This window comes from Spodoptera frugiperda, chromosome 3 (assembly GCF_023101765.2).
Source record: "Spodoptera frugiperda isolate SF20-4 chromosome 3, AGI-APGP_CSIRO_Sfru_2.0, whole genome shotgun sequence".
Lineage (NCBI taxonomy): Eukaryota > Metazoa > Arthropoda > Insecta > Lepidoptera > Noctuidae > Spodoptera > Spodoptera frugiperda.
In genome coordinates, this window is record NC_064214.1 from 891,103 (window position 1) to 905,957 (window position 14,855).

General features: G+C 36.2%; 1 protein-coding gene across 13 annotated transcripts in view; it reads right to left on the reverse strand.

The window, feature by feature from the left end:
* Window positions 1-14,855, reverse strand: part of LOC118282010 (small conductance calcium-activated potassium channel protein) — a 339,202-nt gene that overhangs the window by 99,924 nt on the left and 224,423 nt on the right. For 11 of the 13 annotated variants that reach the window (XM_050707802.1, XM_050707812.1, XM_050707806.1 and 8 more), the window contains one exon: window positions 8,148-8,180. The exons of the other annotated variants lie outside the window; for them this stretch is intronic. In XM_050707802.1, coding sequence (XP_050563759.1) covers window positions 8,148-8,180 — 33 coding nt within the window. The remainder of the gene's footprint in view (window positions 1-8,147; window positions 8,181-14,855) is intronic. 13 annotated transcript variants of the gene reach the window in all.

The following is a 14,855-nucleotide window of genomic DNA, read 5'->3' on the forward strand; positions in this document are numbered from 1 at the left end:
ACTCATCCAATAGCTTTAAGTGCATAGAATGGTCGGTTGTCTTTCTGTCTACTCTTCTACAGCATCAGAAAACGGATATATTCAATGGTGTAATCCCCGAATACCATCAGACATTCAATTCATTTCGTTGAATGCGATTTTCTCATTGGATGCGAGAATCCCAAGATTCTTGCTGAGTCTTTGTCTCAACCCGTTGAGTTACATAACTTTAAATTCTGAATTGGATTTATCGTTCTTTAATTGGACTGCACCAATTCTTTTGAATAATTGTTTCGAGAGTTCATTTGTTTCTTTGGAAAGTACTTTTGAATGAGGAACATTCAAATGTGAAAACTTTATGTACCTGTTTCAAGTGACAGTAAATTTTATCATTTATACTGCTTGTGGTTGAACCAAATAATGGTACATATTTAATATTAAATTTCATTAATACAAAATGTCTCGAATATTACAAATTACGCTACAAATATTTACCCAATTCATATTAGTATCGAATAGCATAGTAAATAACTTAAAGTGGGGATAATATCGCATTACTTTCAATTTATATCACACAAAAACAAATGAGCTAATTATCCCAAAGTGACCCTTGGCCATGCAATTTCGAAAGTTAACTCCTTCCGTGACATAATCACGTACTAAGAAGGAATTTCTCGCACCGCTAACTGGCCAAAAAGGTAAATTTGTTTGTACGAAACCTACATAACGGTGTACTTATGAATAAATAAACTTGAGCAATTATGCAAAGAAACGCCCCATTTGCTCTAATTAAAATTGTTAACGAGCTAAAAAGAGCGAGAATCTAAAATATGTATTTGGAGACCTTTTCAGGCATTGCAAATATACCTGGCTTGTATATTGTTTGCATTGCACAATATTGTAGCAATTATGTGTTTAATTTCTTCAACGACCTTTATTTATTTTGTTTTGAAAGCTCTACGAATAGAAGAGGGGTAGGGAGGCCTTTGCCCTACAGTGGGACGACCATGACTGTAAATAAATAAATAATAACGACCTTTATATGGATTTATGTTATTTTGATTTACAATACTAATCAAAAAATATGTTTCATCTCTTTTATCCGCTACATCAAATAAAAGCGTAAGGAAAGAAGAAACAGCAAAACATTCTAATATCTAAAACTGTACTGAAAAATTCAACCTCAATTTTGCTATTACATTCAGGTAGCAAAACTCAGAAACCAGACGCTGCAAACCTAAGTAGATTGTAATCCTATCATCTACAGTGCAGAAACATATAAATAAATATACATTTCTTTAAAAGGCTCTCGTGTATATTGTATTACAACAAAAGAAAATAAGATTTGTTGGACTTTCTACAACGCTCGGCCACAGGTCGAAAGTTAGTAGTAAGCATTCTTCTACTGTGTGAAATAAATAAATACTACGTACTAAGTTTATTGGGTAGTAAAAAAATGTTTTGTAAATATTTTTTTTTCAACGTTAGATTTTTTTTAAACATTGCTCTACATTAGGATTGTCTCCTGTGTCGTGGGTGCGTTTATAAATATACAAGTTCACATGCCGAGGACGGCCACGCTTCCTTTTCCCCTGGGGATTCCACTCTAATGCTTGTTTAGATGTGGTCGGGGCCCTTCGGAGAATGGCCAATCCATCCCCACTTGCGGCGTTTTATTTGCGATCGATAGGACTTTCGTGGCATTTCTCCAACAGGTCTAAGTTGGAGATGGTCTCGGGCCAGTAAATACCGAGAATGCGACGCAAACATCGGTTAACGTGACCTGGAACGGGAGATGTCCTTCGTTACCTTCCACGTCTCGCACCCGTATAGCAGCACCGATTTGACGTTGGACCCGAAGATCTTAAGCTTGATCCTTCGGGTCAGTTTTCGGGACTGCCAGACCGGTCTCAACTGCGCGAAAGTTGCTCGAGCTTTGGCGATCCGTGAGGCGATGTCCTCCTACTTCCTCCAGAATCCGACACGAATCCCGAGGTATGTGAATACGCGCTCCACTGCCTCTGTGCCAATCAGCAACGGTGAATTATTCTTCACGCCAGATCTTATTTCTTTGGTCTTCCGGGTATTAATTTTGAGCCCTGTTTTTGTGCCTCATGTCGCAAATCGTCCAACTTAGCTTGCATGTCGGCATGGGTGTGACTCAGCAGGCAAAGATTCGGCATAGTCCAGGTCTATCTAATGTGTTGGACAGTCCCCATTCTATCCCGCGGCGCCGTTTATCTGTGATGCGAAGCATAATTCCGTCCAGGACGACCAGAAAAAGCAGAGGTGACAGAAGGCAGCCTTGGCGGACACCCGCGTGCACCGCTATGTCTTCCGAAATGAGACCGTTGTGAGTTACTCTACAGGAGTACTTTCTGTAGATACTTTCCAACAGGCGGACAATCTTCGGTGGCACTCCAATTTCTAGTAGACGAGACCAGATGCTTGGCCACTTCAACGTATCAAAGGCTTTTTCGAAGTCAACAAATGTGAGGTAAATCTCTCTCTGCCATTCTGATGCCTGTTCCAATATGATACGAAGAGTGTTGATCTGGTCCGTACACGAGCGGCTCGATCGGAAGCCAGCCTGTTCCCTGCGGAGGAGAGGGTCCACGGCCGTTGCCAGTCTGTCCAGGATGATCTTGCAGAAAACCTTAGCAGGAATCGAGAGCAATGTGATGCCTCTCCAGTTGTCACACATACTAAGGTCTCCTTTCTTAGGTACAGTGATAACAAGGCCTTTGTTCCAGTCATCCGGTAGCTCCTCCGAAGTCCAAATTTTCTCGATTAGAGGCGTCAGAACATCGACAGCGGAAGGTAAGTCTGCTTGTAGCATCTCCGCAGTGATGAGGTCGAGTCCTGGTGCTTTGCCTGTCTTCAGAGAATGGATTGCATTAGCTACTTCCAAGGCTGAAGGTGGGTCCACATTAATATCGAGCAGCTGTGGTGGTGGGGAATTAAACTGAAGTTCGCCAGGTGTTGATGTCGTAGGTAACCGGAAGACCTCTACAAAGTGTTGATGCCAGCGTGCCAGCTGCCCCTCTGGTGTCACAATGAGTTGTCCATCTTTAGCTTTCAGCGGCTTTTTTCTCCTGGACTTACTGCCACCCGCCAAGGATTGTGTAGCTTTATATAGCTCCTTTAAGTTGCCTGTGTTTGCAGCGTGTTGAGCACGATCTGCAATACCGTCAGCCCACTGCCTTCTATCCTTGCGGGTACTGCGATAGATTTCTTTGCGCTTTTGACGGTATTGCACGTTAAGTTCGGCTCGAACAGCGTCATCATGGGCTTCGAGGCGTCTCAGGTGAAGTCTCCGTCTGTCTTCTATCAGGTCCCATGTACGTTGTGACATCCAGTCCTCCTTTGAGTGAGTGCTCCTACGCCCTAAAACGATGGAGCTGGTCTCTGTATAGGCCACTTTGATCCGATAACAGCCGGCTATACTAGTATTTATACTTTTCCGTGTATTGCTCTCTACTTCTTATATTCGTCTTCTTCTTCTAAATAGAATAATAAATAGTTAACAAACTACACCCAAGAATAATAAATGATTATAAAGAATACCTACATTCAACAATGAAGTTTAAAACTCTACACTAAAGTTTATTATACTTTGAAATGATAATTCTTTCAAGCATGTAGTGTGATCATGTGCATAAAATAACACCAATATTAGCTAACAACATTGCGTTTATCAATTAAGTCGTTGCTTTGGAGGCCGGGATTATAGTATCGTGTCAACACTCCTTTAGTATGACGTAACCGTACCCTATCAGACAGTCGCAAGCATGTCACAATGCTTTCGAAATATACATGGACAGGTCCTGTACTTTACCATTAATATGTTATTTATATTCGCATTTCTAATGAATTTCCTTTAATAAAATGATTACATGACTTACTTTACTAAAATTATCTTTAATTCCTCAATAATTTTCAAAACTAAAGTGTAATGTTTTACCATGTATTATTTTATATTTATAAGCCAAACAAAATATGATAATTATTTTCAAATTTATCAAGACTGACGTATGTACGTAATTTTATGTAGAGAGAGCCAACACGTAGTCAAAAATTGTGGCGGTTTTGAACAACGTCCTCGCTAACTATACTGTACAAACATGAGACTAATGATTGTAACAGCTGGCTTTTCATGTCAGTTTTGTCTTAATTTTCAACAAAAGTAGACAGTGTTGTTGAAAATTGTTCGAATATTTTTTTTCTTGCAAAAGTTATAATATGTAGTAAATGAAGTCATATTTGTAGGTGTGTAATTCCTCATGGCGGAATGGCAGCAACGACTGTCGCAACCGAGGGCTGGGCTCGCTGTCATCGCAGCGGTAAGTCCCCTCTTTGAGGAGTGGCTAGAGAGGCGCCACGGCGTCCTCACCTACCGCCTGACGCAGGTGCTTACCGGACATGGGAGTTTCGGTAGGTTCCTGTTCCTTATTGGGCGGGAGGAAACGCCCGGGTGTCATCACTGTGAGGACCGCCCGGAGGACACGGTAGAACATACGGTGGCGGTGTGCCCTGCGTGGGCTGAGCACCGCCAAGTCCTCAGGGATGTGGTCGGCGACGGCGACCTCTCGCGCCCAGCACTGGTTCAGGCCATGGTGCGGAGCGAGAGGGACTGGGATGCCGTCTCCTCCTTCTGCGAAGCAGTCATGCTAGCTAAGGAGGAGGCGGGGCGCGTGAGAGAACAAACCTCCTCACGCCCCAGCCGTCGCGAGAGACACTCCGGGCGTCGGGGATCGCGAGACGATCTCCGGCCACCGTAAGTGCGGGCCTGCGGACGGCGAGCAAGGGTAGCTCACCGCTCGAACAGAACCAGACCCGTGCGTGCGGCGCGTAGCGTTCCGCGCGCGCCTCAAAGAGCCATCAGACCACCACAGATGGGGCCCAGCAGGGCTGATGCCTGATCCGGAGCTGCGGACTACCTAGCGGGTTTACCGGGGCTCCGGCTCAAAAAGCAGGAGAAGGAACGGGGTGGTTTTTAGTCAGTAAGAGTCTGACACTCCTTCTCGCCTCGCCCAAGGCGGGAAAAGTCATTGGATGATTTTCCCCCCTCAAAAAAAAAAAAAAAAAAGGTGTGTAATTCATTAATTATTTTATTTAGTAAATGAAGTTTTTTTATTGTTTTAAATGTTGAGAATTTGTAGTATGGGCACACTATCGGCAATCGATGTCGCCAGCGTGCCTTGGTCTGAACGATAGTCGACGCTTCGATAGCAAACGAATAATTAATCGGTCAACCGACGTTCACGCTCCATTTTCTGTTAAATGGGGCTGCGTTTTATTTCTTTCGTATTGTTAGTTCAAAGATGAATTATTAGCGAGAGGTTTCCCACAAAAAGGTACTGTTTTTTAAAAAAGAACTTGAGAATAATTTATGCTAAGCCCGTGTGCTTTATTGATGAGGGTGCAGGTGTACTGGTTCGTTAATTTTTAAAAGTGAATATGGCTGCTCTAGGTTTTTAAAAAGAAATTAGATCGATAAAATTTTGTGGAACAAAAATGTGTACTTTTCGCCTATGAATATTGCAGATCAACGACGTTTAACAATTCACGTTACTTGGTTGACTTTTAAAACTTGCACATCTTCTAGTAAAAAACTTTTGTTTTTTAAAATAAAGAAGGAAGATAGGGTATAAACATTGTTAATTTATATTATACTGTACCAATAAGTTACATTCTACTTTCTTGCAAAATGTTGGTGTTAAATACTAAATTGTTATAGCGGTCAAATATGTCCTGCTATTTACTGGATGACTCATATAAGTGCTACATTATTTTTTCCATAGTTCAATTTTCAGTTGAATTATTTTTTTCATACGCATACAGCACGCTTCTTTTTAAATATACAAAATATCCTTCTATAAGAAGACAGTCTCATAACAAAGAACTTAAGATTCCTTCACGCAATTTGGCCTAACATTTTCACGCTTACCTTTTACGAGAAGTTAACAAAAAAGGACAACTGGTTTTTTAATTTTTCAATACTGCAAAATAGATATTGTGTCCTATTGTTAAAGTTTAATTTTGATAAACCCAGAGCCTTTTAATTTTTTAATTAAAGAAAGTCGTATCAACGACAGTAACTGTCTTAAAATCAACTCCGTGAGAATGAAATAACAGCTTATGATTCTTTAAAAGTTCTCTATTTGAAACTGTAAAACTATTTCGATAAATTGTTGTTTGTTCGAAAATCCTAGCGAAGTATTTCGTTACTGGATGTATTGTCGTTGCTGCCAACACCAATTGAGGCTGCTGTACCAGCGTTTTAGGTTTCTGTTTGTTCTATTTCTGTTTGGGTGAGATTTTGGCGCCGATCTCGGGATAATCATCAAGTTGTGTCTTTAACATTTTAGTGCATTTCTACAAAAATGTTAGCCTAGTATGTTTTAGATTTTTTCTTTAAATTCTATGTTTTATAAATTGTGACTTGAGTGGCTCTATTCTGATGATTATTTGCGAATGTTTTGTAAATATAATTTAATTGATTTTTTTACATGTGTGCACGTGTGATTATTCAAATTAATATTCAATATTTATTAAATTCTATGTCTTTTATGACTAGGAATTGCTATGAAGAAACCATTAGAAATGAGTATTATTTCGAAAATCTGATAATTTAATTATGTTCGATACAATTTTTATATCTAAACTACCAACTATATCACTACAAATCACTGAGTTATAAACCAACAAGATATTATTACCAAATACAAATTCTTTAATTATACATGACTGATAGCCCAATAATTACCGTAACTGGAAAACATTCCACAAACTATCATTACATGGCAATCCAAATCGTTCACGAGAAGTACCTAAATGGCAATCATCTAGATTGCCCTTATTTGCAAACAAGATAATAAGTTTGTTTTACCTTCGAAAAGACAGTTTGCATGAATAAAGAAATTTCTAGAACTCGTCAAAACGTTTTATATAAAGCGAATTGTCAAGCTATTCTAAGAATGTCTGGTCTATTCGAAAATAGCTCTTAGTTTGGCCCGAGAGTGAACCTATTTATTATGTAGTCCGAATCTAGGTAGTGTATATTGGACCACTTCGAACTTTCTACAGCCCGTCTGAAATGAGAATTGTTCTAGAACAGTACATTCTACACGTGTATGCATGAGAATTTTACGACCTAATATTTTGTGTTGAGATAGTACTATGTAAAACTTTTTGCATTTTATTTTCACGAAAAATTTGTAATTTTGAACTGTGTTGGTACTTGATCATGGCATAATAAAATGTAGCATTAGTGTATTTAAATGTAGCATTTTTTTATACTTATTTATTCACACGTAGTGTTTTATTAAAATCGGTGCAGTCATTTAGGAGTAGTGACACCACAGACGTACATTGAAATGAAACACATAAAGATGGTATTATAAACACTGAATGAATACTTACGTGATATAAAACATCTTTAAGACAATAAAATATAAAACACTTATAAAAATACACATGCTGTCTATAAAAATAATTCTCATTTATCCCGATTATATATAATTAAGCTAAACTAATCCGCTTACTAGCTTATTAGGAGCACTGTCACATGCGAAGCCCAACAAATATAAGAACAAGATGACGTTAACGTAATACTGTCTATTCGTTTCCGTTCAATCGACCTACATTTGTATACACGCTCCACTGCCTATCCTAGACACAGCCTTCAAGATATCCAATAGAATAAATATTTGTTTACTGATGCAAGGGTTGCCATGCTGGCCTTCAGTATTAACACAGTGAATCAAAACAGGGTTTCTCTAAAATTCAATTCAAAATAGTGCAGGGGTTCACAAGCGAACAATAAACCTTATTACCTGCGCATTCGGTTCCTTTTAGCACGAAAGAAAACGTTTCACACATCCATCAAAATAGAAAGAAAAATAAATTCTTTTCACACACAATTTTAAATTTCAAATTCTACTCACAATTTCATTCAAAGCGATATCAAAAAGCGATATTTAGCACTAAATGCTTTTTCAAAAGCCTCAGACTAAAATAAATAAGCCCATGTTACGTAACCTCGTTTTAGGCTTAATCGTTACTCTGAAGTTTCAACCATCAAATGGTTTGACTCCAGTTTTGAGTAACGCTTGAGTTTTGAGTGAGGTTGAGGTAATAAGGGCCTTAGTATCTCATCTAGTTACCTGTGTCATCTGATCCCGAGGTCCTGTACAGGCCTAAAACAGAATTTAATGATACTTTGTATAATGTTATAGCGATCGATATTTAATTTGGTTTCCGCTCGGAGCAAACATTTTTAGAACGAGCCTTAGAATAAACCTGAATATTGAAAAAGGTAAAGTACACATCATAGTAAAGAGTGTTTTCGTATTGAATTCACAAACAACTATTTTCCCATTGATTAACAATTTGTAGGAAAATTAACGCCATTGTGCGTTTCTGTCGGACTAAAATCTGAATTCAATTATGATGCTTAAATCATTGACCATTTATCAAATGCAAATTTTTCATGCAATTGAAGGGGAATTCCAAAACTATTTTTAGGTATGGTATAACTAGTATATTTATATAAATATTAAACTTTGTATATCATAACATGTAACAAAATATGAAACACTGTATAGAAGTGCTGATTATTTCCAAAACGTAACGTCGAGTACTCAAGACCGAAAATATTTACAAAGTTCAGTATACATAAGTATAGGAAAAATTCTAAAAAAGCAAGAAGCAAGATGAATAAATGAAACAGACACATGAGATGAGACAAATAGGAGACTAAGAAAGGAAAGAATAAAACAAAGAAACAAAATAAAAGAGTTAGTAAAACAAGTTTTATAAAAAGCTTTTGGATTCGCTATAGTTTATTCAGTTATTCAGAAAATCGAGTCACCGCAGTTTTGGTACAGATAGTCGGATGCCAAGCAATAAAATTTTATTGCTTTGGAAAACCAAAAGTGTAAATAGTCCGAATAACTCCGAAATGCACTATTCTACTCATGTTCATACTAAAAACAGAGCACTGGTTTTGGTTTATTGTCCTTTTTCGTTTCGCAGCTATCGTGTGAATTATTTTTGGTTCCATTTTCTTTTTTATAGATAAATATTGCGTCGTTATTTTAAGCTTGAGTTAGATTCCTAAGTCGAGTAGTTGGTTTATTCATAGTTCATACAACGATATTTTGAAAAATATTTTGTGTCTATTAATTCTACTGCATCCATTTTAAATAAAAAGTAGTCAGTTCAGACTTATTTAAATGAAATAAAACGTGGACATAACTTCACACCTTATAAAGTGGTGTCAAGAACCAGGAGTTTCAAAGAAGTTTAGTCGTATAATTGTCATCCACCGCACTAGAAAATGGACGAACTTCTATATGAACTAAATTCCCCGTATATTATGAACCAAGTTCTTCTTCTCTCATTTCAATGTCTATGAAAAAGGCATAATGATTTCTTTTAAAGTAAATTTATTGTTTCGATCTTGAAACTGTGCCTAAGTTTATGAATGTTTAAAAATGTTATGAACTTGTTGCTAAATTAAACGACTTTTTATATTGTTTCAGAAACACGGAGCAATTGACGACCACTCTTCAATCACGCTGATACTCAGTAAATATAGTTATATGTACAACCCAGGATCCAGAATTTTCAAGATAGACAATACCGGAGAAGATACACAGTAATCTACTTTACCGAAGCAGTCTTACATTTCCTTTTAATCCTTTTGTTATTTGAAACTACAAGACACACTACAGGATAATTGGTTTTGAAAAGTTCATAGTCGCGAACAATTCAGTGGCTAGAACAATATGAAAAGTTGAACTTTTAACGTTTGACGCTAAGTGTTTCTGCTCTAATGCACCTTTTGGCTCATCGCCAGGTTTGTTCACAATGGGCGCAGATTTCTGCTATGTCCTAGCTGTTGTAGCTTCTAGGGGATTTATTGCATATATTGGTTAGCTTGGCCAGTCTCTTTTGTGTACCTACGTGTATGTGTTGACCGTCGATCAAATACTCTACACCTGTGTACGATGCAGTTACGTACGAGTAACCTATAGGTTACTCTGATTGTTATCCGATTTGATTGTTGTTAAAGTGAATGATAAATGGTTTGGACGTGGGAAGTCACTGTTGCAACTATTGTGTATAGGAGACTATAGTCTTTTCATGAAGGAATTTGACGCGAGTTATTGTACTATATGCTTAGCTTTTCGGAGCGCTTTGTAAGACTTTATTGTTCTAATAGGTGGTATTTTTATGTACTTTCTTTACACTTTCAAATCTTAAACTGTTTTCATTTCCTTTCAGAATCTGTTATTCGACTTACATTCAACTGACAAAAACTTTCACATCAAACTGCCTATTGTATTTGAACATATTAAAAGTATGAGACCATTTCTATGACCATATACCTGTCTCATAACTTTATGAACGTATTGTTGTAATAAAATTATTTATTGTCCTTTGTCTCTCAATACCTCTTTCAGTTTTATTGTACGTACTTTTATGTTCTGTAAATTATATACGAATCACTTGCGAAGATCCAATAAAAATTGTTTGATCCAACGTGTTACATTTAATTTTGGACTGAAAATGAGTGATTTTCAATAGTGACATATTAATATTTTTATTGTTTCAAACAGCTGTATCAAATCTCATCAATCAACTTTGATCGATTTAATCAGCAAATAATAAAATTATTACTTTCAAATACAATATATATGGCTGACTAGTATAAGGTAAGTCAAACTGAATTAAGTTTGAACCTAATTGTAGAAGTTAAAGTATCACAGTCAATTGTTCCAAGGATAAACGTACATCTCAGTTAATAGGTAGACAATGAACACAGGGGACCGCGAAGCAACAAATTAAAACTGTTCGACACAAAAACGAAGTTACATAACAAGGGGGGAAATTGTTTAATTGTTTCACAATCACTGTCTCGTGCGAATGACAACCGCAACGGTCCGACAGGACAACTTAATGAAATTAATCATCACTTTGTAAACCTCTACAAAAGTAAAATAAAGCGCTTCAAGCGCGTTCGTCGCTTAATGGTTACGTTTGTGAAGCTAAATTCTGGTTTACGGATTATTTTGTTCTACCGCAGAAACCACACGTTATATAAATGTATGGATAAACAAAAATATTAATACTCGGTAATCCTTTTGTATTTATACATAAACACGGGCTCAATTGTGCTTAAAACTGCGGTACAATAATTATTTTCGATGTTAGTATTACAATTAATAGCCGAAATTAATGAACCACTACTAATAGAATTTACTCATTCAAAATAATATAGACACGTGTGGCGTGTTAGTATTTTATAAATCCGTTAAACATGAATTTAGGTATTTTAAATTGTTTAAAAATGCATGCAATAAATAAAGATAAGATATTTTAAAAAGTTAATAATACCTTGTCACATTCAGGAATCCGAATCCTAAACCATCAGAAACTTAGTCGCTTTCTTAACAACCGACTAATCGGCTAGTTCACTGAATCTTTACTTACATTTCTAATTCTTTAATCTTTACAACTTTACTGGAATTTCGATCTTATGCTTTTGGAGATAACATCACTAATCCAATAAAGTTAGAATACGCATTGCTTGCATAGTTTTGATCCTTAGAATTTGCTGCGGTAATGGGAACAATTATAATTTCTACTATTTAACTTTAAATGCAAGTGCTGTTTCGCTGAATCTCCAACGAGAAAACATTTATGCAATTCACGTAATATGCAACTACTATTTTGGTTCCATGTAATTGCCTTTTTGTTCTAACTCTCATTTTTATGTTTCAGGAAATTTTACTCATCGCACTTTTGTGGAAGGAAATGGAAAATTGTAAATATGAAAAGTACAAACGTGTTCTGAATGAACCATGTTTTGTATATTTTTTTGGTAAATATAAAAACATTTTTAATTGTATCTAAATATTTAGATGTTCAAGTATAATCTTAAGCAAAGAACATTTATCACGATTGAACATGTTCAACAGTTCATGAACTGTGCAGAAAAATTATGTACATGAGCTTATGTGAACAAAAACGTATCTACTAGGTACAAAATATCGCCAATCGTTTTTAGTTATTTTCTAAAAGTGGCAAAAGTGACCAGCCGTGCCCAGTTTGTAACGATAAAACAAGTATGATCACCTTTATGACTGACAGCCGATTAATCTAGTATCGAATCGAGTACTTCTATATCGATTAGGCCAGATGCAAAATTTAAAAATAATACGATACGTTGCATATGGACTAAGTATCCGTTATAGGAACTATAGAATATTATAGAAAATAATATTTATGGCTAAATAATTTGTTTTATTTAATTAATAATACAAATTATTCAGCAATCATAAATATTGCAATTCTAAACAATATTGTAGGTTCTATAAATAGATAGACAATGGTCAAATACTATTCTCTATTTCCTGAAAGCAAGACAAAGGTTTGCTGAACCTTCTTTTGTTTAAGATGAAATTCAATAGGAAGTGAATCCTATTGCTATTGTTATTAAGTCAATAACAAACGTTTTGTTTTGACAGAATATTAATACTATGAAATTGACCAACTCCAGCGAATTTACAGTCAAGGTCAAGGCATCTGTTATGTTAAATTCGGTGAGTAGAATTTGTAGTTTGATAATTCTAAAACAAATATAATTAAACAGTAATATTTTGTATTAACCAAAAACAACAGGTTTTACGATTTCATGCTAAATCATTAGTCTGTTATCATCATCTTCGTACCTAGTGACTATAATCCTGTTTCTATCTTCCACTGAACATAAGTATCACATCTCTTGAGAACTTGAAATAACTAAGATTCTGTAGTGTTTCATTACTGTCATGTAATTTCCAAGACAAACTCATATAAAAACTCGGGCACACTAATAAACAAGTAGTAAGTAGAAGTAAATGTGTTTTCTAGCTCTATTCTAGGCAGGTCAGCAATATGAGTGCTTTCCTCAGCTCGAGGCTTTAATATATTGAAGTTCCTGCTACACTCACAAGTACTTTCTGTTGGCAATATTAGGTTTGAAATCAAGTTGGTATGTCGGACTATACTATTAAAGGATTTACTTTGTTTTTGTATTAAATGAAAAAAGTTTTTTTGACATTGCATTTTTAACGTGTTCTGTTTACTAGCAGTAGTAGCAGATATACATATGTAGGTACTCATTAAACGCTATGGCGGACAACATTATACCTTCTATATTTTTATTTCGATTTAATAATACGCTACGTTACTCTAAGATTTTCCTTCAATATATTTTAGTTTCAAAAAAGCTTAATGTTGCTTTGTTAAGTATTAGGGATTCATGAGTTTTAAATTGATCTTACTCTTGAATCCAATCTCGATCGTTCAATATTGATATTGTGAAATTTCATACTCTTGAGTTGCAACACTAGCGCCCATTGCATCTTTTGGAATTGGCTTTATATTCCGTACTCTGAATGTTATTTTAACAGCTACCATTGGGGTTGTATAGTTTTGACATTGAATAACTATTGTGATTTTATTTGATTTAAATTGCATTGACATTAAAATTGGTTTCAAGAGTAAACGCTATGGACAAAGTACTAAAACATATATGTAATTGTAAAGTCACTTATAATATATTGATTTAGAGAAAGCACTATTGTTTAATATCTTTCCATAGTAAATGTCATAGTATACGAATATTATATCTACCTACAACTTTCATCCTCTTAAATAAGAAAGAAAATTTTATTTTCTGCTGACATCGTAAAAAGGACGAACTTCTGAAAAGTTGTAAGACTGAATCAAATACTTTAACACCTTCTTGAAGTTCAAAAGAACTGGTTACTTGTCCCCGTAAGTATGAACTCCTTTGATCATGAATGCTTAATTAGTTAGGAAACTCTTACAAATTGTGATTCTCATCGCTTGGGTTAGATAGCTTGCAGCAGTCGAACTTATTTATGCAGTGAGTAAGTCTTCGTTGCAAATCAGTCAAAGGATTTATGAAAAAAACTTTGTTAGTATAGAAAACTACAATATATTTCAAAAACTCAACCTATTAAATTGGATAATTCAATTGAAAATGAAATTGATCAGGATAAATGTCCAATATTTATACTACAATAGCAATTTATCGTCCACATATTTCATTGAAGTTTCTCTGATACAGTTATCTTCTATTAGAAAACGACATAAGCCAACTGTAACATAAATCTTCTTTGAAAACGTTTCACAGTTCGATAGATAAGAGATAAACTTAAACGCATTCAACATTTCTAAAAGCGAATATATATACAAGACCAAAAAAAAACCTTCAAACAATTCGAATCGAATGAAAATCAATCGTATTAAACACACATTAGTAACGAAACACACTTGCCACACTCGACACGGCTACTAACTCATTGGACGAGGAGTGGAATCGGATCAAAGTGGCCTATACCGAGACCAGCTCCATCGTTTTAGGGCGTAAGAGCACTCACTCAAAGGAGGACTGGATGTCGCAACGTACATGGGACCTGATAGAAGACAGACGGAGACTTCACCTGAGACGCCTCGAAGCCCATGATGACGCTGTTCGAGCCGAACTTAACGTGCAATACCGTCAAAAGCGCAAAGAAATCTATCGTAGTACCCGCAAGGATAGAAGGCAGTGGGCTGACGGTATTGCAGATCGTGCTCAACACGCTGCAAACATGGGCAACTTAAAGGAGCTATATAAAGCTACAAAGTCCTTGGCAGGTGGCAGTAAGTCCAGGAGAAAAAAGCCGCTGAAAGCTAAAGATGGGCAACTCATTGTGACACCAGAGGGGCAGCTGGCACGCTGGCATCAGCACTTTGTAGAGGTCTTCCGGTTACCTACGACTACGACATCAACACCTGGCGAACTTCATTTT